Source organism: Microplitis mediator, chromosome 3, assembly GCF_029852145.1.
Source record: "Microplitis mediator isolate UGA2020A chromosome 3, iyMicMedi2.1, whole genome shotgun sequence".
Lineage (NCBI taxonomy): Eukaryota > Metazoa > Arthropoda > Insecta > Hymenoptera > Braconidae > Microplitis > Microplitis mediator.
This window is the reverse complement of record NC_079971.1, coordinates 23600386-23624360: the sequence shown is the minus strand read 5'-3', so window position 1 is coordinate 23624360 and position 23975 is coordinate 23600386. Positions and strand designations below refer to the sequence as shown.

Here is a 23975-nt window from a genome sequence, read left to right as displayed (position 1 = left end):
AACTCCATATTCTCCGCTACAATTTTCACAGAAGCATAAAAAATAACGTTATCTAAACTGCCCACAGGGGAATTATATCCAGAAATAGCTCCGACGTCTTAACAATCCTCAGTTATCTTACCAACGTCCATTCCGTCATTCCCACCACCACCTCCGCCTCCAATAACTCATTTAATTTCATAACCGTACGATTTATCTACGTCAATATTCTATGAAACAAAACTCTTGTCATTACAATTCTTACTCAATCTAAGACTCGATAGAAAAAAATCCAAGACCACGACCAAGACCAAGACATCGACGTTCAGTTGCGATACCGGTTTATCATTTCTATTCCAGTTCACCATAAAAATTAAAAAGTCTAGACCAAATACATCCGGGAACTACGAGGGCTTCGAAAAATTCCAATTCTTCGTTTAAATTTCTTTACTTTTTTTATATTTTCCATCCTCTCAACTTTATATTTATTCAAAATATCATTTTACACTCACTTGTGTCCCAACACCTGGTACTTTTATGCACCAGGTTTCAAATGAACCAGTCACAACAAAGCGACCACCTACTGCGTTATGGAAATTTTTTTTCTTTTCAATATTCTGACATTTTTTAGTTACATTTTTTTTTCCTCACACTGAATAAACTACGGAAGGAAGGGGGAGGGGGAGAACCCTTTGAAAAAATTTCAATGGTGACCACAGGTTCCGACACAAAAAAAATAATTTTTAAATAAGCAAAATTTTTTTAAGCATAAGAATTTAATTCAAAATTTTGAATGATATAATTTTTAGAAAAATGTGACATTTTTAGGATTTTTTGACGCAAAATATTTTTATTCGCACCAAGAAAATTTTCTGTATTGGGAATTGGGATCAAAAATTTTCTTGAGGCGAGAAAATAATTTTTTTTTAATTTATAGTGAAAATTGAGACAAGAAATTTTTTTTTTCGATGTATGTACAATGAATTAAAAATTTCTTGGTGCAAAAAAATGTTCACTTGCTCTAAGAAAATTTTCGGTATTTCGAATTGGAAACAAAAATTTTTTTGGATGAGAAAAAAAAAACTTTTTTGCCGCAAAAATTTTCACTCGATCAAGAAAATTTTTTACCCGTACGAAAAAAATATATATCCAGGCAAATTGCATATATGAGACATATATGTCTCATATATGCAATTTGCCCGCGTATATATTTTTTTCGTATGAGTACTTGACCCAAGAAAATTTTTTTGAGGTGAAAAAAAATTTTTTTTTCTTCATAATGTAAAAAATTTCTTGGAGCAAGAAATTATATATATATATAATATATATAGCATGACGACATAACAGGACAAAGAGAATTCATGCTTCGCATACGATACTTAATACATTTGTTCCATACTCTACATACATTTATATATTTACATGTATATGAATGTACATATATATGTATATATATCCGTTTATATTTATATGAAGAGTTTGTTTAGTAATTGAACTGGTGAAACGGGTGTTTTCCCGTTTACAAAAAAATAAAAAAAAATATGAAATAAAAAAGTTTGCCAGCTGTGGGAGAAACTGATACGATGAGAAACAATTTATTCAGTGACTGAACACTGATGCTAATCATTATTCAACGTATTTAGCTTCCGGGATTTACTTGATTGCCTCATAAGAATCCGGAAAAAATATTTTTATTTTATGCCTTATTTTATTATATAAATATTCATTGTTACTGACCTAGTAGAATAGCGCGACTAGTGCGCGGCTCAGTTGCATTTTCTATTAGATATTAATTGTGGGAAGGAGGTTTTAGTTTTGAGCGCAAAATTTTAAATATATAAAAAGTATGTGCGTGTGAAAGTGTTATGGAGAATTAATATGTGGTTTTGTAGTTTATATGTTTTATGTTTGAGATAATTGTTTGAGAAATTTATGCAATTAATAAATATTTATTTTTGTTGGAAAGTTTATTTGTTAATTGGACTGTTATTGTAATGAGGGAAATGGAGAAAATTTATATGATAATAAAAGTGGGCCGGGAAATTTTTTTAGGGTCCGTTTAAAAATTAAATGGACGTATGGAGTTTTTTTTTTTTTTTTTTTTTGAAAATTTACTGCGGCGTAAAATTTACGGAAAAAAAAAATTATATTTTTTGAATACGGAGTAAATTGGACTTATGGGATTTGAATTTTTGTAAATTTACTGTGGGGTAAAATGGACATTTGCAAAATTATTTATAAGATTTTTATGTAATTTTTAATTCAAAATTTTGATTTGAAGTAAAATCGACATGTAAAATATTTTATATGGGGTAAAATGGTCAGAGAAAGGATAAAATACTAGGGGTAAAATGAAGATTTGAAAAATTCATTAAAAAATTTTTAATCAGGGGTAGAATGAACCCATGGAATTTTTAATTCAAAATTTTGCTTTGCAGTAAAACGGACACGTAAAAAATTTTATGTGGGGTAAAATGGGCAGGTTTACTATAAAATACTAGGGGTAAAATGGACATTTGATAAAATTTTTGATCAGGGGTAGAATGAATCCATGGAATTCTAAATTAAAAATTTTGATCTGAGGTAACATGGGTACGTAAAAAATAAAATATCAGGGGTAAAATGGACCCATAGAATTTTTGATTTAATAAAAAAATTCATATGAAAAAAAAAATTGATGTAACGTAAGTTAGAAGACCAATTGAAAATATCCGCAAAATTAAAATTTTTTTTCACCTAAAAATTTACAAAATACCGCGGTCAAGTTAACGGTTAACAAAAAAAAAATTCCATGGTCATTTCATCCCTATTGTTGTCGGCTCCACATGTCTTTCTCCAAAAGTAGGCTAGTGAAAGCGAAATATATAAAAACAGATCTAGATGAGACCTTGAATTCATAACAAAAAAAATGAAATAAACCACAAGCAAGTACCTCTGTGTCTCTTTACAGGTAAAGGGGCACCAGTTCTCCGTTTCCTGGCGTAAGTGTGGACCGGTACAATGAGCCTCGGCCTGGGTATCAAAAAACTGGCACTCGAGTTGTCCTTATCACCTATTTCTAGATCACTATCTACAGAGCTGCACTTAGAGCTTTTGCTCAGTCTGTCCCGACTCAGTTCCCCCTCGCCCTCCCCTTCCTCCTCATCTTCTTCTTCCTCATCATCATCATCATCATCACGATCAAGAACATTTTCTAATTGACTCAAAACATCCGCGTGTCTTCTAAAATCGTCAATTTCCCTTGAGAGACCCTGACTAGTTGACGTTTTATGGCTCGACGATCCATTGGCCCAATTAATATCACATTCGCGCCAACTGGCTTCGTAAAGTAGTTCCATTGCCCGACCGCGAGTCGCCTCTGGGTCCAAAATAAACTCCGAGTCCTCCAGGACCGCTCTGCCAGGATAACTTCTCACCTTCATCGTTTTATATTTTTACCGCACGTCTTTTCCTTCAAGTCTTCACTTAAACATTTTACTTGCTACCGATATTTATTATAAATATATCACATATTAATTAATAACTCGACTCGGTCCGCTGGCGACGTCGACTTGGAATAATTTCTGAGTCACCAGTAAAGTGTCCAGTGGATCCAGCCGCGTATGTGTCACGTATGAGGTTGAATGCGGATGCATGTGGGCCCGTTTTTTTATGGTAACGTAACAATGATTAAGACAAGACGCTGGTTGGCTTGTGGGTAAAATGAGCTGAGAAATCGCGAGTCGAAATTCGCGAGTTGGACGAACTGGGACTGGGACTGGGGCTTTGACTTGGACTAGGGCTCAAGATTGAGACTGAGACCGACACGAGACTGAAACTTGTACTGTACTGGGACTGGGATAAAATTATAGATGGTTGTATACTCGGTTCTTTAAAACCCGTCACACAAACTTACAACAACGTATGTACAGAGGCACCCCCTCTTTGAACCTTTACTTGTTAAACAGTCACGCAAATCCCCACTGTGCTTTGCTTCGAAACGTGAGAGAAAGGAGACAGTGGTTCTCAGTTAGTCATTTATTTATTTATTTATTTGTTGCTTTATTATATTTATTTTTACTTATACTTATTACATATTTCCTATAACTTGTGGTGACATGCCTGGGAATTTTCCATAAGATAAGACCTTGGCCTGAGGAATTTTCAGTACTTTTTATTTTTTTTGTTGATAAGGATTTCTTTTTAATTAGTGATTTTATGGAAAAAATTATTCTAGTTGACGGTGGCAATGAGAGTTGATTTTTTTGATTTTGAGTTGAGGTTTTTGTGACTTTTTTTTTGAGAGTGTGGCTATTTTTTAAAATTGTGGTGATGTGGTTTGAAAGTTTAGAAAAGTTTTTTTATGCAAAAATTTTGAGTTCCAAATTTTTTTTCTACTTTAGGGAATTTGTGACTTGTGGAGGAGTTGAGATAAAAATTTTAGCTGGGGTTTATTTTGAAGGGGAGATTTTGAGATAAAGTTTTGGTTTTTGGTTGATCTAGTTCAGATCAAAAGTTTCTGAGATATAAATTTTTAAAGCAAACTCAGTAAAAACTCAAAATTTAGATCCAAATTTTTTTTCAACATTTTTAAAAATTCATAACTTTTTAACGAATCAAAATAAAAATTTGGTCTTGGATTTGTTTTGAAGAAGAGATTTCCCGCTACAATTTTTGTTTTTGGTTGATCTAGTTCCGATCAATAGTTTCTGAGATATAAATTTTTAAAGACAAACTCAATAAGAACTCCAAATTTTGATCCAAGTTTTTTTCTAAATTTTTCAAAATTCATAACTTTTGAACGAATCAAAATAAAAATATGGTCTTGAATTCATTTTAAAAAAGAGATTTCCCGCTACAATTTTGGTTTTTGGTTGATCTAGTTCCGACCAATAGCTTCTGAGATATAAATTTTTAAAGACAACAAAATCCAAGAAATTGAAAATTTTGGTTCCAAGTATTTTTTAGTTAATTTTTAAAAATTCATAACTTTTGAACGAATCAAAATAAAAATTTGGTCTTGGATTCATTTTAAAAAAAAAATTTCCCGCTACAATTTTGGTTTTTGGTTGATCTAGTTCCGACCAATAGCTTCTGAGATATAAATTTTTAAAGACAACAAAATCCAAGAAATTGAAAATTTTGGTTCCAAGTATTTTTTAGTTAATTTTTAAAAATTCATAACTTTTGAACGAATGAAAATAAAAATTTGGTCTTGGATTCGTTTTGAAGAAGAAATTTCCCGCTACAATTTTCATTTTTGGTCGATCGACTTCCGATCAATAGCTTCTGAGATATAAATTTTCAAAGATGATCATCTAAAATCAAAATTTCCCCAACTCGCGGCTAAAAAATTCCTAGCATTCTACCAAAAAAAAAAAAAAGTCTCTACTAGCCTGACAAAAAAATGACTCAACATTCAAAATTTCGGCATCACAGCCCCAGTCGCCGACACGTGGACTCGTCCAGCAAAAATCGCCCGTCCGTAACTACGAGGCCATCTAGTATCGACATTGCAAAATATTTCATCATTCCGCAGGACTTCATAAATTTATCGAAAAACTTCACGTCAATATTCCTCTCAACCATAAATTTCTCCTCGCCGATTTAACCCCCGAAATTAATTTTTAAAAAAACTTCCCCTCCATTGGACTCAAAATATTTTCCAAAGGGCATTGACAAATAAACAAAAAAAATAAAACTTACCCTCCATAACATAAACAATTGATCCGACATCTCCTTCCTGAATAATTATCGCTCCGGCAGGAAAACTCACTGGATACATGCAGTCAACAATTTCCCTGATTTGGGTCAGTTCGAGATTTTTCATAAAATCATTGTCCAGAATCGCCGCCTTTATGAGCTCTCGGGATCTGAAATAAAAAAATTAAATTTTCCATTACGCGCTCATATATTTTCCCTGAAAGAGACGAAATCTGCATATATATAAAAAAAAAATTCACTTTTTTAACAACAAACTCAATATATATTTACACGCGTGACAAATTAAGTGTTCGCTTATTTATTACTTTTATTGTTAACTTGCAACTTAAATGGATGATAATTTCGAAACATTTTTTTTTATTCGCAAGACTGCGATTCTATTTATAATTTAATTGTTGCGGTTTATTATAAATTATAACGCAACGTTTTTTTTATTAAGGGGAATAATAAAAATAAATATATAATACCTTCTTTTGCGCAATCGGTGTCTTATGCTACGGATTACTTTGAAATAAATTTTTTTAGTTTTTTCAAACATTTTTCTGTTTTTTTTTTGTAATTTTCCAAAGGAAAATTACTTGGTTATGTTTAAATAAATTAGAATGACTGCAGTACGGTTTCACATTTCTGACGTCTCTTTGCAAGATAACAAGACAAACTGATGAACTTTAATTGAGGACTTAAGTTTTGTGAGTACAGCTTAAATTTTTTTGTGTATAGTCTATGGATGTAATTATAGGCGTGATTAGTTTGTAAACAGTACAGTGTACTGAGGATTTAAGTTAAGGCAGGTCAGAAACTTTTACTTTTGGAAATGGAGATTTAGTTTTTAAATATATGTTTAGTTTGTCTTTATGAAAATTGTTTTTCAATGCAAATTTACTTTATCAGTTATTACGATAAATTTATATATTGTTTATTTTTTTTTTTTTTATAGCAATTATTAATCATCAGTTATGACTTAAAATAATTTTCCGGTTAATTTTTCGATAAATAAATAAATACAGTTATTGATAAAAGTAAGAGGGTTTTTTTGTAGGAAATTTTATGCTCTACAAAAAAGGTCCTTAGCACTGATACGGTATCTTTGATAGTTTCAAAGTTACGGGCTTTCAAACTTTAACTCTACTGAAAATTTTCCTGATAAAATTTTACCATAAAATTAAAATAATTTATTTAAAATTTTCAAAAGTATAATTTTATAGGAAATTTTATGCTCTACAAAAAAGGTCCTTAGCACTGAAATGCTATCTCTAATATTTAAAAATTTCCAAGCGTTTAAAGTTAAACTCGACCGAAAATTTTCCTGAAAATTTTACAGTGGAACTGTATTAATTTATTTAAAATTTTTTGAAGTATACTTTGATAGGAAATTTAACGCTCCACAAAAAAGGTCCTTCGTACTGAAACGCTATCTCTAATATTTAAAAATTTCCAAGCGTTCAAACTTAAATTCTACCGAAAATTTCCTGAAAAAAATTTTGTACTGAAACTCTATTAATTTATTTAAAATTTTTTTAAGTATAATTTGATAGGAAATTTAACGCTCTACAAAAAAGGTCCTCAACATTGAAACGCTATCTCTAATATTTCAAAATTTCCAAGCGTTTAAACTTAAACTCGACCGAAAATTTTCCTGAAAATTTTACAGTGGAACTGTATTAATTTATTTAAAATTTTTTGAAGTATACTTTGATAGGAAATTTAACGCTCCACAAAAAAGGTCCTTAGCACTGAAACGCTATCCTCAATATTTAAAAATTTCCAAGCGTTCAAACTTAAACTCTGCCGAAAATTTCCTGAAAAAAATTTTTTACTGAAACTCTATTAATTTATTTAAAATTTTTTGAAGTATACTTTGATAGGAAATTTAACGCTCTACAAAAAAGGTCCTCAACATTGAAACGCTATCTCTAATATTTCAAAATTTCCAAGCGTTTAATCTTAAACTTTACCGAAAATTTTCTTGAAAAAAATTTTGTACTGAAACTATTAATTCATTAAAAATTTTTTGAAGTATATTTTGATAGGAAATTTAACGCTCTACAAAAAAGGTCCTTAGCACCGAAACGCTATCTCCAATATTTAAAAATTTCCAAGCGTTCAAACTCAAACTCAACCGAAAAATTTCAAATAACCTCACACTTAACTCATATTTTCCACTTTTCCTTACCACCAAACATCACAATAAAATAATAAGCAGCTAAAAAGTGCTCGACTAACAAAATAAATAAAAAAAAGACAATCACGTTCAGAAATAGTAGGTCACGTTAGCGAAAGTGTTGAACCCTCATTCTCTGAGCCTGAGCATTATAACCAGTTTCACTTTTAAATAGATATACAATATATATATAAAAAAAAAAAAAAAAAAACAATACAACTATTCAATAGATATCCCATTGCAAAAATAATAAAATAACGTAATAAATAAACAATAGAACATAAAAAAAAGTTTTCCCATTGAAATATTGAATTGAAGTCAACTCACCTCTGCGGCTTTATAAATTTAACCAGCGGTTCTGAATCGTAAATCGAAGGCTCTGCAGAAATCGCCTGTCTTTTAGATCTTAATCTCGGATTCAAAGCACCCGCATTCATCGACAATTCGACAATCTGACGAAATTTGTCTATTTCGTTTTTCAAATAACAAATAGTCGAATCCCGTTCCTCGAGCAATTTTTCGAGTATTTCAATTCTGTCCTCCCGTCGTTTCAACAACTCGGTGCGTTCGTACAATAGACGTTTCAAGTCCTGGACTGAGTCCATGTCGTCAAATTTTTTTAGAAAACGCGCGCAATTACAAAACATCTAAGCTAAGTATTGAATGTTTTGTTGAAAAAAAAGTCAAAGAAAATTATCGCGTGCTTCGGTCATTAAGACAATAACGTGACTGATGAAGAATCTTACAGTTCTCCTCCTTGACGTACAGAAACACGTGATTAGGTTTTAATAATTCAATGAAATAAATTTTTATAAATTGTAATCCTGTTCTTGTCCTCGTCTTCTTGGAATCTTCTTCAGATCTTATTGAATTATGGATTTAGTTTATCGGAATAAATAAACTCGGAATTATTTCTACCGCTATTACTTATATTCGCCAAAGACCACAAGGTCTATTTATAAGATTAATCACTTCTTGAAGAAGAAGAAGAAGCTGGGGCCGAAGAAAGTGTCGACGCATTAATGGGCGGAATATTCGAACACTTGAAATAAAATAATAAACATTTAAAATTTATAATTTTTGAGTGATCATTTTTGAAATTAATGCAGTTTGGAGGTGTGCGAAAAGTGATTGAATCGAATGATTTGAATTTTCGGATGATTTTGAAAAATCACGTTATGGGTGAATTTTTTTTTATTCGTTAATTTTCGAAACATACTTCAGTTTTCGAATCATTTGACAAATTTAAATTATCTGACATTTTTCGAATGATTCGAGACGCAAAGTTTTCTTAAAATTTCGAATTATTCGAAAAATTCTCATTTTTTGATGGTTTTCAAATAAATTGTGAATTTTCGAGTTCAAAAATTTAAATTCTCCGCCAATTGTGGAATTATTCGCGACTTTTCAGATCATTCATCAGTTTTTGAATTATTCGTAAATTTTCAAATTATTAGAAAATTTCGAATTATTTGTGACTTTTCGAATCTTGCATCAATTTTCGAATCATTCGACTAAATAAATTATCTGACATTTTTCAAATTATTCGTGACTCAGAATTATTCGTAAATTTTCGAATTATTCAAAAAATTCTCATTTTCCGTCGGTTTTCGAATAATTAGTGAATTTTAGATTTCAAAAATTTAAATTTCCCGCCAATTGTCAAATTATTAGTTAATTTAAAAACTATTCGAATTATTCGTGACTTTTCAAATCATTCATCAATTTTTAAATTATTTGTAAATTTTCAAATGATTTAAAAATTTCGAATTATTTGTGACTTTTCGCGAATTTTCGAGTTCAAAAATTTGAATTCCCCGCCAATTTTCGAATTTTTCATCAGTTTTAAAAAAATTCTAATTATTTGTGACTTTTCGAATCACACATCAGTTTTCGAATCATTCGCCTAAATAAATTATCTGACATTTTTCAAATTATTCATGACTCAGAATTATTCGTAAATTTTCTAATTATTCAAAAAATTCTCATTTTCCGTCGGTCTTCAAATAATTCGTGAATTTTCGAGTTAAAAAATTTAAATTTCCCGCCAATTTCCAACTATTTGTCAATTTTCGACTTATTCATGACTTTTTAAAATGATACTGAAGTTAGCCGACGTCTATTAATTTTTGAATTTTTTCAGAAACGATAAATTATGAAAAAAAAATTTTTTTGAAAAATTGCACCTTCAGCTTTTTCAATTTTCTACATGTGCATTTTTTTAGTTTATTTTTTTTTTTATGATTAATTTGTTAAAAAAAATCCTAAAATTTTTAATTTTCTGCTGACTTCAGGATCATCTTTTTAAATCATTTGATGGAAATTTTTTTTTATAATTCATTAGAAACTAAAAAAAAAATCCATGTTCAAAACTCTGACCCACTATTCAAATTTCAATCGAATAATGCGAAAAGTTCCAATCTAAAATATTCAAAAATTCAAATTATTTTTTCTAATTTCAAATCAAATAGTAAAATATCCAATTCGATTCATTTCAAATCCTATTCCCACACCCCTAATATCTATATATATACATATATATATTACAATAAATCCTTTCACTTAATTTTACACCAAACCAGCGACTTGTCACCTTTTTCCACCAACAAAATCTTAAATATACTATCCAGTGTCACGGAGGAATCACAAATAACGACTGAACACAACTGTTGTATATTGCAGAATGATGATCAACATCCCGAGTTCGGTCACGTTCTCCAATCGCCCCTAAGGCATCTAAACCAGCCGCGTTGACGTCCCCGTCAAAAAACCACCTATCCAAATATATATACATATACACATATATATTCAACAATCTCGCGATACTTGACCAAACTTTTTTCTGTTACAGGATCAAGGACTCGAAATTTCGTGCCCCAGATTTCGGACCAGGACCTCGTCATTAAAATGTCGCCTGGGGCTCGCACTTTTTTTATCACCGAATACTGATATTTATAAATTTATATATCAATATATCATGTTACTTAACAGATGAATACAAATATATAAAAATATTTTTTTTTTTTAATATATTAATTTATTATTTCGTAATCTTATGGATTTTTTTGTTCTTAGACTAGAGGCCTTGCCTCACTTTCAGGCGACCAAACAAGGCACGTGCTTTTTTTATCCACGTATTAAACTAGCGTGACAATTCAACGTCGTTTATATGGTCGGTATCTTTTGAATTATTTAAGTCACACCATCATCGTCATTATTATCCATTCAGTGGTCGTGATATTTTTATTATTATTTAACACCATCGTTATTTATTTCGTAACTTGATTGAGTTTTTAGAATATTTATTACACAATTCAGTACAACTTTTAATACAACAGTTATTCTAGGCTATTTAGTGGCTATTGTGCCTGTATTTGAGTGATCGGATTAGATTATTGGTAAGAGAAGTCTTTTAATGGAAGGCTGCTGTTATACTGGAGATAATGAATTTTATTCAAAAATTTAAAATTGATTGATAATTGATGTTAATATGAAATGGATTTACATTTGGGGATCTTGTCTAATTGTGATGAATACATTATGTCTTTATCGTAGATAAGATAAGATATATAAATTTGGAATACGATTTGTAGATAAATATTTATTTGCTAAATACTGGAGATTCAGCGACAAAATTAATACGGATTTTTTAGAAAATTATTCGTGAGTTGGAAAATTGTATGGGTAGAATTTAAGAGGGTTAATGTTGCGAAAAAAGGCGGGAAAAAATTTAATTGTTTTTGGCGGGAGAGTTTGAAATTTAAATCAAATTTTTTGAGTTTTTGAAAAAGGAAAACATTTTAGATTGATATTTGAGCAGTAACTTTTTTAATAATAGTGATATGGTAATTTTGATGAGGACCTTTTTTGTAGAGAATTAAATTTTCTACAAAAAATGTTTGAGCAAAAATTTCCAGAAATTGTAATTTTAGAAACTAGAGACTAAAATTAAATTTTTGAAACTGAGAACAAAAGAAAAACTTTTAAACCATACAATTTTGAGCTGTAACTTTGTAAATAATGTTCTTATGGCAATTTTACTAAGGATCTTTTTTGTAGAAAATTGAATTTCCTACAAAAAATGTTTAAGCGAAAATTTCCAAAAATTGTAATTTTAGAAACTAGAGACTAAAATTAAATTTTTGAAACTTTGAGAACAAAAGAAAAACTTTTAAACCATTCAATTTTGAGCTGTAACTTTGTAAATAATGTTCCTATGGTAATTTTGTAAGATACCTTTTTTGTAGAGCATCAAATTTCCTACAAAAAATATTACAGCAAAAATTTTGAAAAATTGTAATTTTAGAAGTTAGAGACGAAAATAAAATTTTTGAAACTTTGAAAACCAAGAAAAACCTTCGAACCATACAATGTTGAGCTGTAACTTTGCAAATAATGTTTTTATGGCAATTTTACTAAGGACCTTTTTTGTCGAGCATTAAATTTCCTACAAAATTTATTTAAAACATTTTTTCATAAAGTCAATATTTAAGTTGCTATAACCGTTTGAAAGACGGAGTACCTCAAAGACAACTTAGCCGATAAAAATCTCTGTTTACCATTTTAGTGTCGCTTACTTCCGCAGGGCGCCACTTGTTGATCTGGCTACCAAAATGTTTACTGAAGTATTGTGTAAGATGGCACTGACTTGCCTTTTTAAATATCTGTTATTTGTTATATAGCTCTTTATACATATTTATATATACACAATATATATCTATATATAAAAATATAAATGTGGTAAAGTTTTTTTTAAAATGTCGCCGGTGGCCGTGACAACGGTTATTTTTAGAATACGGTGAGATAAGCGAGGCCGAGAGAGTGACGCGGTGGGACGTGAAGAGAATCCCGTGGGCCTCAAGAAATAAAAAAAAAATAATAATAATAATAAATAAATACTAAGACCACAAGAGCGAAAGAGATAAAAATATATATATAGACAATAATAATAACATTAAAATTGTGGTTAGAAAAAAAAAATATCTAATTATCCATGACGTCATTAAACTGGTTTTGATGCCAGTAACAATTCAGAATGTTGAATTGCAGTATATAAAAGATATAAAACAAGTGCCACAACGAATTGAATTGTGCACAGCAGACCGAGCATAACATAACAAAAAGCATACATACATACATACATATATTAATTATATGTAGATTTAAAAAAGATGTATAATTATAATTAAAGATAACAAATAAATGTATAGTTAATATATAATTATCTGGTGATTTCCATGAGATCACTTGCTGATGTTAACAACCAACAACTCATGCCTTCATGGTAATGAGAAACGCATGTAGTGTTATTGTATTGTATTATATTAAATATATGTATATATATATATAATGAAAGAGGAAGGGATCAAGGCTGCAGTGGATGGAAATATCCAACAAAAGACCTTTTAAATTTTTCGATGTATTTAATAAAACATGAGCGTTCAAATAAACCCATAAGTAACTATAAGCAACCTGGTGAAAGTCGCGAAGCATTCATTGATAAATTACATTACGCAATGTCTGAAAAGTTATTTATAAATGTATGCATTTTTTCCGAACTGCCGAGCTATTGATAGCCGAAACACGTGGTTTTGAACTGTGATACTGCTGTCAAAAAATTATATGAGTCCATAGAAATTTATGGAGGATACTATGGATTTACATAAGGATCCATGGGGATCAACGTAAGAATATGGGTTATCTCGGAGTATAGGTACACCGATTTTCATATAGGAAATACATATGGGAAACTGGGAAATCCATATGAGAAACTATGATCCATAAAGATCAATAAAGGAAAGTACGGATTTATGTAGGATTCTATGTAAGAAAGTATGGATGCCTCGATTTTCATATAGGAAATCCATATAGGAAACTATGATCTATACAGATCAATAAAGGAAAGTACGGATTTATATAGGATTTCATATAGGAAAGAATAGATACCTCGATTCTCATGTAGGAAATCCATATGGGAAACTAGGAAATCCATATAGGAAACTATGATCTATAAAGATCAATAAAGGAAAGTACGGATTTATATAGGATTCCATATAGGAAAGTATGGATACCTCGATTCTCATGTAGGAAACCCATATGGGAAACTGGGATAACCATGTAGGAAATTATGCTGGAGTTATTTGAGGATCCATGGGGATCAACAAAGAAAAGTACGGATTTATATAAGAATCCATGTAAGAAAATATGGGTACCTATATTTCCATTTAGGAAATCCATATGGGAAACTATGGATGCTTGGATTCCCATATTAGAAATCTGGGTATCTGGATTTCTATGTCAAAAATTTGTATACATGGAAAGCCACATAATCCTACATAGGAATCTAACCTAGGCTCCCATATGGATTTTTGCATGGTGTGGATTTCCATGAAACTACAGATATGAATCTATGCTGGAATCCTATAGAAAACCATATGGGAATCCATCCGAAAACGCCATGTAAGACTTCACATAGGAATCTAACCTAGGTTCCCATATAGATTTTTGCATGGTGGAAATTCCCACGAATCCACGTAAAAATCTATGTAGGGTTCCTATAGAAAACCACATGGAAATCCATACGAAAACGCCATATGGGAATTTTCATGGGAATTTAAGATGGATTCCTACGTGAATTTTTTCGATAGTGCACAAAAAATGGCTTTTTCTATAACTCTATTCGTAACTCGAAATTCAAATTTGGAGGTTAATTTATAAGATAACGCATTAGAAAAAATGATAAAATTGCCAGCGTAGGTAATGGCGAGTTGATAGAAGACAATATGAATGTTTAATCGCACTTTGGTTTTGATGACTCGTTAAATTTTGAAAATGATAATATTTTTAGAAAGTACGAGGTCGTGGAATATTACAATATTACAGGAGTGCCGGTTCATCATTAACATTAATTGCAACATTAACATTAACATTATGAACAGCAGAATGATCTTTTAACTAAACGGTGTGTTAACTTTAAAGGTATAATCAGATATAAATTGACATTGACACAAAAATATTATAAAAATATTTACTGATTTTGAATCTTTCGCGATAAGAAATTTTATGATTCACCGACCGTTGACCTAGTCAACGTTTACTTGGTTAGAGGATTTCTTGGACCAAGTTTCTGTTTGATTTTGATCCAGCAAGCGTAAGATTTTGATCGGTAATAGATAAAAGTATGATAGTGTGTTCAAGTAGAGAAGCGACGTATGTAAAAGGGGGTAAAAGCGCGATGTAACGAGGCCATAAAATACATCGACGCGAAGAGTGGAAACGAGTTTGGCTTTAAGAGGGAATTAATATAACGACAAGGATGGACGAGCATACCGGTTTGCATAGCTTTTGAAGTTAATAAAATAAGACAGGGGACACCTCGTAGCAGGTGTTTTGGTTGCCGTTTCTCTCCACACACGCAAACCCAACTTACAGTCCATTCGTTATAAGCAATTTCTCCTATCGCACTATTCCTTACGACTTCGAAGCTCTCCCACTCTTTCGGTCACTGAAATGTCATGTTCTGATGCTCGTTGATTTGTATAGAATTTCTACGTCACACATGCAGAACTTGCGCAAAGAACCAGAATGCAGAGGGAGCCTTAATTCTGGAATTTTCCAATAATTTTTCCCTACGATCCCTGTCGGTTGCTTATGACGAGCGTAGACTGGCATTATTGCAGACGACTATCACGAGCGTTGCATGATTTCATCAAATGATCCTTAATTCTCTTCATAAAATAGTGACCGGAAGTGACAAGCAACCGGGAAAGAAAAAAGGACTAATTTGATGTGCGTAGGTCGTCAACATCTATAGGTAGCTATTAAATAAGCTTGTAAGATGTTACTCAAAGTCCGCTGCTGGTCTTAAAATAGATACGGTACTTAAGAATAAAGACTTAAGTACATTTGAATGAATTAAATCATGATTGCTGTCTGTTTATCAAGTACTTCCGCATGGCAATGAATTTTTTTCATGTGGGATCAGTTGGTTTATTACGAGCACAAGTCACTAAATCGTTTTATTGAGAACCGAGTGCTCGAAATTAGGTCCGAGAACTGGATCAGGGACCGGGTTCTCAAATTATGGCCCGTCACTAGTTTGGTGGCAGAATTGATCATCAGAGTAGGCAACAGATCTATAATTTTAGTGATTTTACTGGCGATGATGATTTGGTCCAAGTAGCAGCCTTTTGACGGATGAATAAAAATTGGCAAAGTTTTAACTCCAAGTGGCATTTTACAGAGTACTCTAAGTAGGCGTGATTTAACGACTGGACATAAATAAGTCCGAGGGATATATTGCTTGCGCACGAGTGGAAAGACCGGTCGATGGCGCCTGACTCTTCTTTTTCACTTGACTTAAACTGATACTCAACATCTATCCCATTTGCACTTTACACTACCATATTATATATAAATATATGACGTAAGAAATATTGAGAGTCACTGTATGAGTGGGATTGGAGGTGACCCATGTCTCTTGTATTCTCAATCTTAAGACGCTAGAATTCACACATCTGATCGGACATCATTCAGCGACAAAATAAAATAAAAATAATAAGACCGTATAAAGAAGAATGTGGTTTGGGCTTGATATATATTAACCGAAGGAATTTAAAAGGACGAAAATACAATTTTTAAGTGGCAAGGGGCCTGCGGCGAAACAACCGGTCAATGGCGCCTTTCGACGCCCCGCAGTTATTAAAAACCCTCGTCGAAAAATAACAGGTACGATCTTGGTCAACACGTATTAAAAAAAAAACAACAATATTTCACTTTTACTTAACGGGTACCGCTAATTATCAACAGTTTATTCTTACAACAATTATAACCATAAACATACGATTCATTTTCGGAACAAAGGGACCAATCAATGAGTTTAAATCCCTGTTATACATTCATTGCTTCTATAAGATATGATAGTTTAACTTAACAATACTCTCTTCGGGACTTTGGCTATATTATGATCATAATGATGATGATGACCACGTGATATGGCTGCCATGCGTGATTTAATGAAACCAATCGTCGTTCTGCGACAGCCAGGATGACGTCAATCGACGGACTCCGCCACCGCCTGTTGACAACTAAGACGCTCGCTATCTTTGTCCAGAGATTCCACGACACTTTCATACGGATTTTTAAATTCCCAATGCGCTTTCGGCCGTCAGGTCTCCAGCTGATTCTCTCCCTTTACAACCGGTCCCAGTTCCACAATTCGCTCGGATTTCGGAAAACCAAAGAAACCTATTCGGCCATGAAGTCTAGTTTTATTGTACATAATAGGCTTTGTTATACGTAAGGTTACAATAAGACCTTGATATATGATCTTATTTTACAAAATAACGTATTTTATTACACTTGGGAGATTTAATTAAATCCCAGATTTTATTACAATTTATCAATCTATTGACATAACTTATAGTTCTTAGTAATATAGTACTACAGTATAAAATATATATCTGCAATTCCTACACAATTGTGTGGACTGTAATCACAGATATATATGTACATGTATACATAGACATATATCAGCAACTATCGTATCGAAAGCTGTATGTATTATTAAGTCAACGATGAACCGTCACTTTGAGCGTGGAATGTAAATATATACCTAGTGTACAGTGTGATAGCATGTCAGCTAAAAAACCTACACGAGCAATGACAATTTACATAGTAATGTAATAATCTAACCAACATTCACACATACATACACACATACGTACAAACATATTGTTAAGTATTGTAAGAAAATAATATTTTTATGCTTCTACTTCTAGCCGATGTGTTATCGTAGTTATCAATAAAAACTATTTTAAGGAATGGAAAAACTTATTGTAGATAGACAATAATCTCTATTTACAGTAATTAGTGGCAGTGATTATTTCATAACAAACAAAATATCACAGCAATATATTAGTGCGTACATACTTTTATCAATGGATGTCATTCAAGTGACCTAGAGTGGAAAATCACTTTGCCCAAACGTTCTTATCCGATGTAATGGTCGTATATTTTAGATTTAGTTAAAAGTAAAGTAAAGCTATGGATTATATATATTTTGGATACGAACCTGTCGCTCTTGTCGTAGAACTTGAGAGGCGTTAGCTGGTGAAGTGGAGGTTCTGCGGAGATACCCTGAGCCCTCTGCTTCCTGGGCCGGGATTTGGTGGGTGTCAGTGGCGATTTGATGGACATTATGCTGATAAATTTGTCCAGGTGGCTCCTAAGGTCCTGGATTTCGTTGTCCTTTTTATTGAGTGTCGCCTCAAGCTGGGATATCTTCTCGTCCTTGATTCGGAGCAGCTCCTGGAGCTCCCGTAGTGAGTCCATGGTGTTGTTATTTTGGGGCATCATGTTGTTGGGGGGCGTAGTGGCTCGGATCAGGACCTGACCTGGTCCGACCTGAGCCCCTAGAGCTTCGCTGCAGGCTGATGCCGTGATTGTGGTTGAATTGAGACCAGCAGTGACCGTTGTCACAGTAGTCGGAGAGGTAGACGTCGGAGAACTGGACGAAGACGTTGATGTTGAAGAGACAACTGTTGCTGTACCGTTTGACTGAAGTTGAAATGCGTCTTCCTCGTCGGCGAGCCTTTGCTGCGTCGACGAGAAGCACAAACTGTCAAAGCACACGCGCATAGACACGCAGGCGTCGTTGATAATTCCACACTCGTTCCCGTTCATTCAACGTTATATTATTTTTTATTTATATTTATATTCAAATTTATATTTATCTTTTATTAAACCCGGTATTTAAAAGTAAACATTTAAAATACGCCCTCTAGCTGAGGATCTCAGAACCAATTATTGCTTCAAATAATCGATATTATTGATAAATAAACCCTAAGTTTATTATTGTTATTTTATTACCGATTAACAAACTCACGTTACCCGTGTACCGTGACCACGGGCGTCACTTTAAAGTGTCTGCCGCATCATTTTAGCGACCGGGACGACGACGGTAGCCCGGATTCATATGTACCACGAGGTGGGGTGCTCTACCCTCACTCTTTTCACTCGGCATGTTTTTCTCAATTCACTGTCTCACTTACATCTCAGCATTCCATTTCATTTCAATTAAACATTTTTATTCCACAACCGACAGAGGCGCTTTTTTCAAATCGCACATGCGCAGTAAATCATTCCTCCACTTTACCGACATCTTTTGGCTGATTCTTACACTTTACACCATCTGCATTTCTTATGATAATTTACTGATTACCGATACATGTACTCTCTATTTTTTACCCAACCAGACAGATGTCGCTGCATACATTTTATTAAATTCAACTTTCAAATTGAAAGTAGCGATGCAAGGCAAGATTAGCATAATAAATAAAAGTGAAATACATGTAATTAATGTATATAGAGTTATATAACAATGCTTTATTTGTGGACATCGAAATTAGCTTAAAAACTCCCTTATTTTCGTTTGTTTAGAATAACTTTCCGTCAATAATGTTTTAATGATATCAATTTCGATATATCATCCGTAACATAGCACTGCTATACTTAAGTATACAAGAAATTAATGGCCACATCTGAAGCTTCTTTTTCGACATTTTGGCACAGGCTAATAAATGTTGTTTTTGTAATAAAATAAATAGCTTTGACTATGAAAGTAAACAATGAATAGGTTCCCTATCCAAAAATTTCCATAGAAACCAATCAAATGTGACAAAAACCGCATAGAATCCTATAGGCTGTGTTGTTTTGTATTCGGTTTTTGTCGCATTTGAGTGGACTGTATGGGAATTTTCGCATAGGGTTAAAAAAATGTCTTAGTTAGAGCGGATTCTTAGTATCACTTAAGAGGATGTGCCATCTATTCTCTTTCTCACACACATGTGAACGAACGGAACTGTCCTTGTTGCACTTACATTAGCAAATGGAAATTTCAAATGAGTCGTTCTCAGATATAAACTGCAATTTCCGAACGAGAAAGATTTCATTCGATAAATAATAAGTTTACGCATCGAATGACATATTTTGTTTAATAATTTGGGTCTTTACCTGTGAAAACGGTTCATTTGAAAATCACCTGGTACACTCTCTTAAGAAATTTTTCATTGTGAAGGTGCCGGGACCTGACAAAAGATCCCAATTATAGAGGTTTCTCACTTACCTGGGTCCCATTTAGGATTCACTATAAATAGTAATTTCAATTTACTTGTCAGTTGATATTTAAAAATCCAATTATATATTTGAATATAGTTATTTAGACGAGAACTATAAATAAGTAATTTTCCAAGTCATCAATTATATTAAATTGAATTAAACCACCAGGGAGTACAACTGAACTAGTCAAAATCATTTGACAGAATATATGTATATATATATATATGTATGTATAACTCAGTAGCCTAAGGCAATTCTCTTCGTCATTGTCTCTCTCTCTCACTTGTATGGGTGGCAGGTAGTTACCGAGTTAGTTGATTGGTTGCCTACAGGGAGCGAGTTAGTGTGTAGTAGATTTAACGGAGGTAGAGAACCGAGTAATAGCTATATATCGCATACACAACACTGCTGTGCTATGCAGGGAATAGAATATAATAGCAAGCATCAAGCAGTTGCTGTAGCGGGAGCATAAGCACGAGTGAGCGTACACATGAGCGAGTCTAGTAATGTTATAATAGAATAGCGATGTTAGTAATACCATCGCGGATACATAGATACATACTGAGGCAACAACACTACACTACTCTGCAGACTAGACTGGTGTGGTGTAGACGCAGCAACCGATTGACTGGTTGAGTCCAGCCAATTTGCATCACATTGTGTACTCGTTAAGCTTCCATCTGTCTCGCTGGTATATCCTCCTATCCGCTACATGCTTTGCTGGTGACTGACAGAGAGAGTCGACTACGACCGCCGGCAATCAGGGAATAACCCAAAACCCTCTTAATTCACACGCGTTTACTTTCCTGCTTTATCTTTACTTATTATTACTCTCTTCGGTTCTTGTTATGAGCTTATTGGCTTTTCTCTGTGCTCTGTGCTCTCTGTTGTGAGCTATGAGCTGTCGATTCTTGATCAAACTACACTGCAGATCATCGTGGAATTAGATTATGACATCGTTATCGTTATTATTAACTTGCTATCCCAATCTTCTCTTTTGTGTTTTCTTTGGCTAATTTCGGTGGACCGTAATCCAATTTTACGTCGATATAAAAATATTGTATAGCCGTGCTGGTTTTTCTATTCAGTGTTGCCAGGTTGGGGGATTTTACCATAAATTTAGTGGATTTTAGACGGCTTGGTGGGAAATCTAGGGGAAAAATTTTTTTAGGGGATTTGTTCAGGGGATTACAAACTTCCTTAAATTTAAGTTGAAAAGAATGAACGAAGAACGATTTCAGTTCAGAACAGAAATTTTTAAAATTTTTTTAATAAATTATCAATGAGAATTACAAACATGCTTCATTATAGATAAAAAAACATATTTTCTTTAAAAAAAAAGAAAAATGGCAAATAATCGTTGTCCACATGTTAAACAGCGTCCTCGTCTGAATTAAATAATTTATTAGAGTTTTAAACAATGTTTTAAAAATTTTAAAAGATTTTACCTATTAAATAATTTATTAAAGTTTTAAACAATAATTGAAAAATTTTAAACTAATAAAACAATAAGAGTTTAATGTATGTTTAATCATAATTGAACACATTTTATACTAAACACAATAGGGGAGGGTGGGGCAGAGCGGCCCCCCTAAGCCAATTATTATTTTTTGTGGCTTTCAACCATAAGATCACTTTACTTTTGTTCTATTTCGAACAAATTTATGGACATTTTGCCAAAATTCTGAAAAATTTTTTTTTTTGTGGGGCAGAGCGGCCCCCCTTCAAAAAGTGATAAAAAAATTTTTTTTTTTCGTTTTTTTTTTTTTAAATTGTTTTCATCATTAAGAATGTATTTCTTTCGCTTGACAACTATTTTTGGTTTTATATTACTCGAAAAAAATTTTTTAAAGTGTAAGAAATCGTTCACTCTCGATTACCTTAATTACTAATTGTTATTTAATATAAAAAAACATCAATTCTATAATTTTACTTTATTTCAAAAATTTATCAACTAAAAAAAAAAATTTAATTTTTATAAATTTTTAGTGACCAAATTTGTCTCTTACATAGAGAAACGGCCGAAAAATATGAAAAAATAATTTTTTCGGAAGTTTCGGCTGGTCCATTTTGCCCCAGGTGTTATGCGTAGGGCTAGAAATGTGGAGTTATAATAATTTTTTTTTAATTTGACGATAAAAATATGAAAAAATCACTTTTTCTAAATTTTGGGCTTGTCCATTTTGCCCCAAATGTCATGCGTAGGGGTAAAAATGCGCAAACATATCGGATTTATAGTAATTAGTCGAAAAAAAAAAAATTTTTTTTTTGGTCAAAATTTCCGGGGGGCCGCTCTGCCCCACCCTCCCCTATATAGTACATTGATTCTTCAACAAGCTTTACAATATTAATTATAAGATCTTTGATTTAATGATATTAAAGTCATCAGACATTTTATAAATTTTTTGAGTTTCTAAGAGATAAATTTTTATAAAAGAAAATTATCCCAAAATGTTCTTCAAGTTTTTTTAATTTTTTCGCGTGCAAATTTTTAATTTATATTTATATAATTTATTTATTAAAAAAACAAATTCAAAAAGTCATCAGACGTCTGATAATTTCAAAGTCATTTAATTTAGGGGATTCTATTTAAATCTAGGGGATTTTACGCGGGCGTTTAGGGAAAAGTAGATGAGTCCGTCTGGTAACACTATTTCTATTAACGTGTTGAAGAGAGGGGGTCTGTTACACATGAGATCTGGGATGGAGTTGGCATTAAAAATCCCTCTTGGTAAAATAATTTTTCAACAAATGTGAATAATTGATGGTACTTTTGTTGCAAAAAAGATTTGTTTATTTTAAAAACAATAGTGTATTGAATAAAAAGAGTAGGCAGCGAGCTTTGATCTTTAGAACCTCTTTGAAAGCTCTTGAGCTTTTGTTTCCAGTACGCACCCATCACTCAGAACCGCTTTCGTCCCCTAGAGCTTCACTTAAAAATATAAAACTAAATAACTTTATTTATTATTAACGTCTCTGTACCCACGTCAACTTATCTGTCAATGCAGTCATTATTTTTTAATGGATTACTGTAATTTTTTTCATTTCCGATAAAAAGTTGGTCGGGTTGTAATTGTAGTCGTAATAAAATATTAATTACCGTTAAATTGAATAATTATTCCATTTATTATAAATGTCATAAATGAAATTTAACTACCACCTTGTTCGCCTGAAGGCCTCAACCAGACGTTTCTTTGTTATAACGAGTTTTAAGATTCTCACCCGTTGTACTAAAATTTTCAGAACTTGCTACTTGCTAACAGAGTTTGAGCAAGTAATAATTTAAAGCATCCGTAGCGAATCTTCCATGATGATGTTTACCCAAGAATACTCTCCTTAATATATGTATATACATATACATATAGTTTATACATATATATAGATCTAAAAGTGCTAGCTATAAATTTATATCAGCTATAAAATATATATTTTCGATATTGACAGCAGGGAAACCCATGTCGTGGTTCTGTAGTTACAAATTCTCATGAGATTAAAATCCCAGTATCTTAACGTGAGCCTGTCAGTCATCTTAAAACGCAGCTTAATCTGACCGGTATCCACTGTCAAAAAAAATAAGGACCGATCAAATTATCCGTGACGAGGAACACCGTGATGGAGCGGGCTTCCAATAACTTGGAAACCCAGCAATGAAAATAAAAAAATTTAGTATCCATATGAGTAAACGAAATAAAAAATAAATTTGTAAGATGTCTGAGTCCTTCCCCTACGGCCTCCTAGCATCCACCGAATGAAAATGTAGTCGGGGAAAGGAGTGAGGAAATGGAAGATGGCGTAGGAGAAACCGTCTCTAGAAACCCCGACCTGAGAGTGAAGCCGCGGGCGCAGTCTCTCTCTTCCTTCCTTTAGCTCTCGGTAACCAACCCCCTGTTACTTGAGTGAGTAAGTGAGTAAGAGCATCAAGAGCTTCCACATTTACTCCCTTCGCATCTCCAGTAGCAGAGCTTCCATAGCAAGCCACCCTTCTCTTCCTTCTCCTCTACCTCCTTCTTCTCTT

At 32.6% G+C, this 23975-nt stretch overlaps 1 protein-coding gene across 4 annotated transcripts in view; it reads right to left on the bottom strand.

Moving 5' to 3' along the window:
- Nucleotides 1-18791, bottom strand: part of LOC130665070 (cGMP-dependent protein kinase, isozyme 2 forms cD4/T1/T3A/T3B) — a 29246-nt gene extending 10455 nt beyond the window's left edge. Inside the window, exons 1-2 of one of the 4 annotated variants that reach the window (XM_057465333.1) lie at nt 17916-18791; nt 5665-5831 (exon numbers count right to left, since the gene is read on the bottom strand). In XM_057465333.1, the coding sequence (XP_057321316.1) occupies nt 5665-5831; nt 17916-18526 (778 nt within the window). In that variant the 5' untranslated portion in view covers nt 18527-18791. Of the gene's footprint in view, nt 1-2911; nt 3774-5664; nt 5832-6149; nt 6309-8170; nt 8511-17915 lie in introns of those variants that run through there. The other 3 variants (XM_057465335.1, XM_057465336.1, XM_057465334.1) reach the window with 3 other exon arrangements.
- Nucleotides 18792-23975: the final 5184 nt, after the last annotated feature.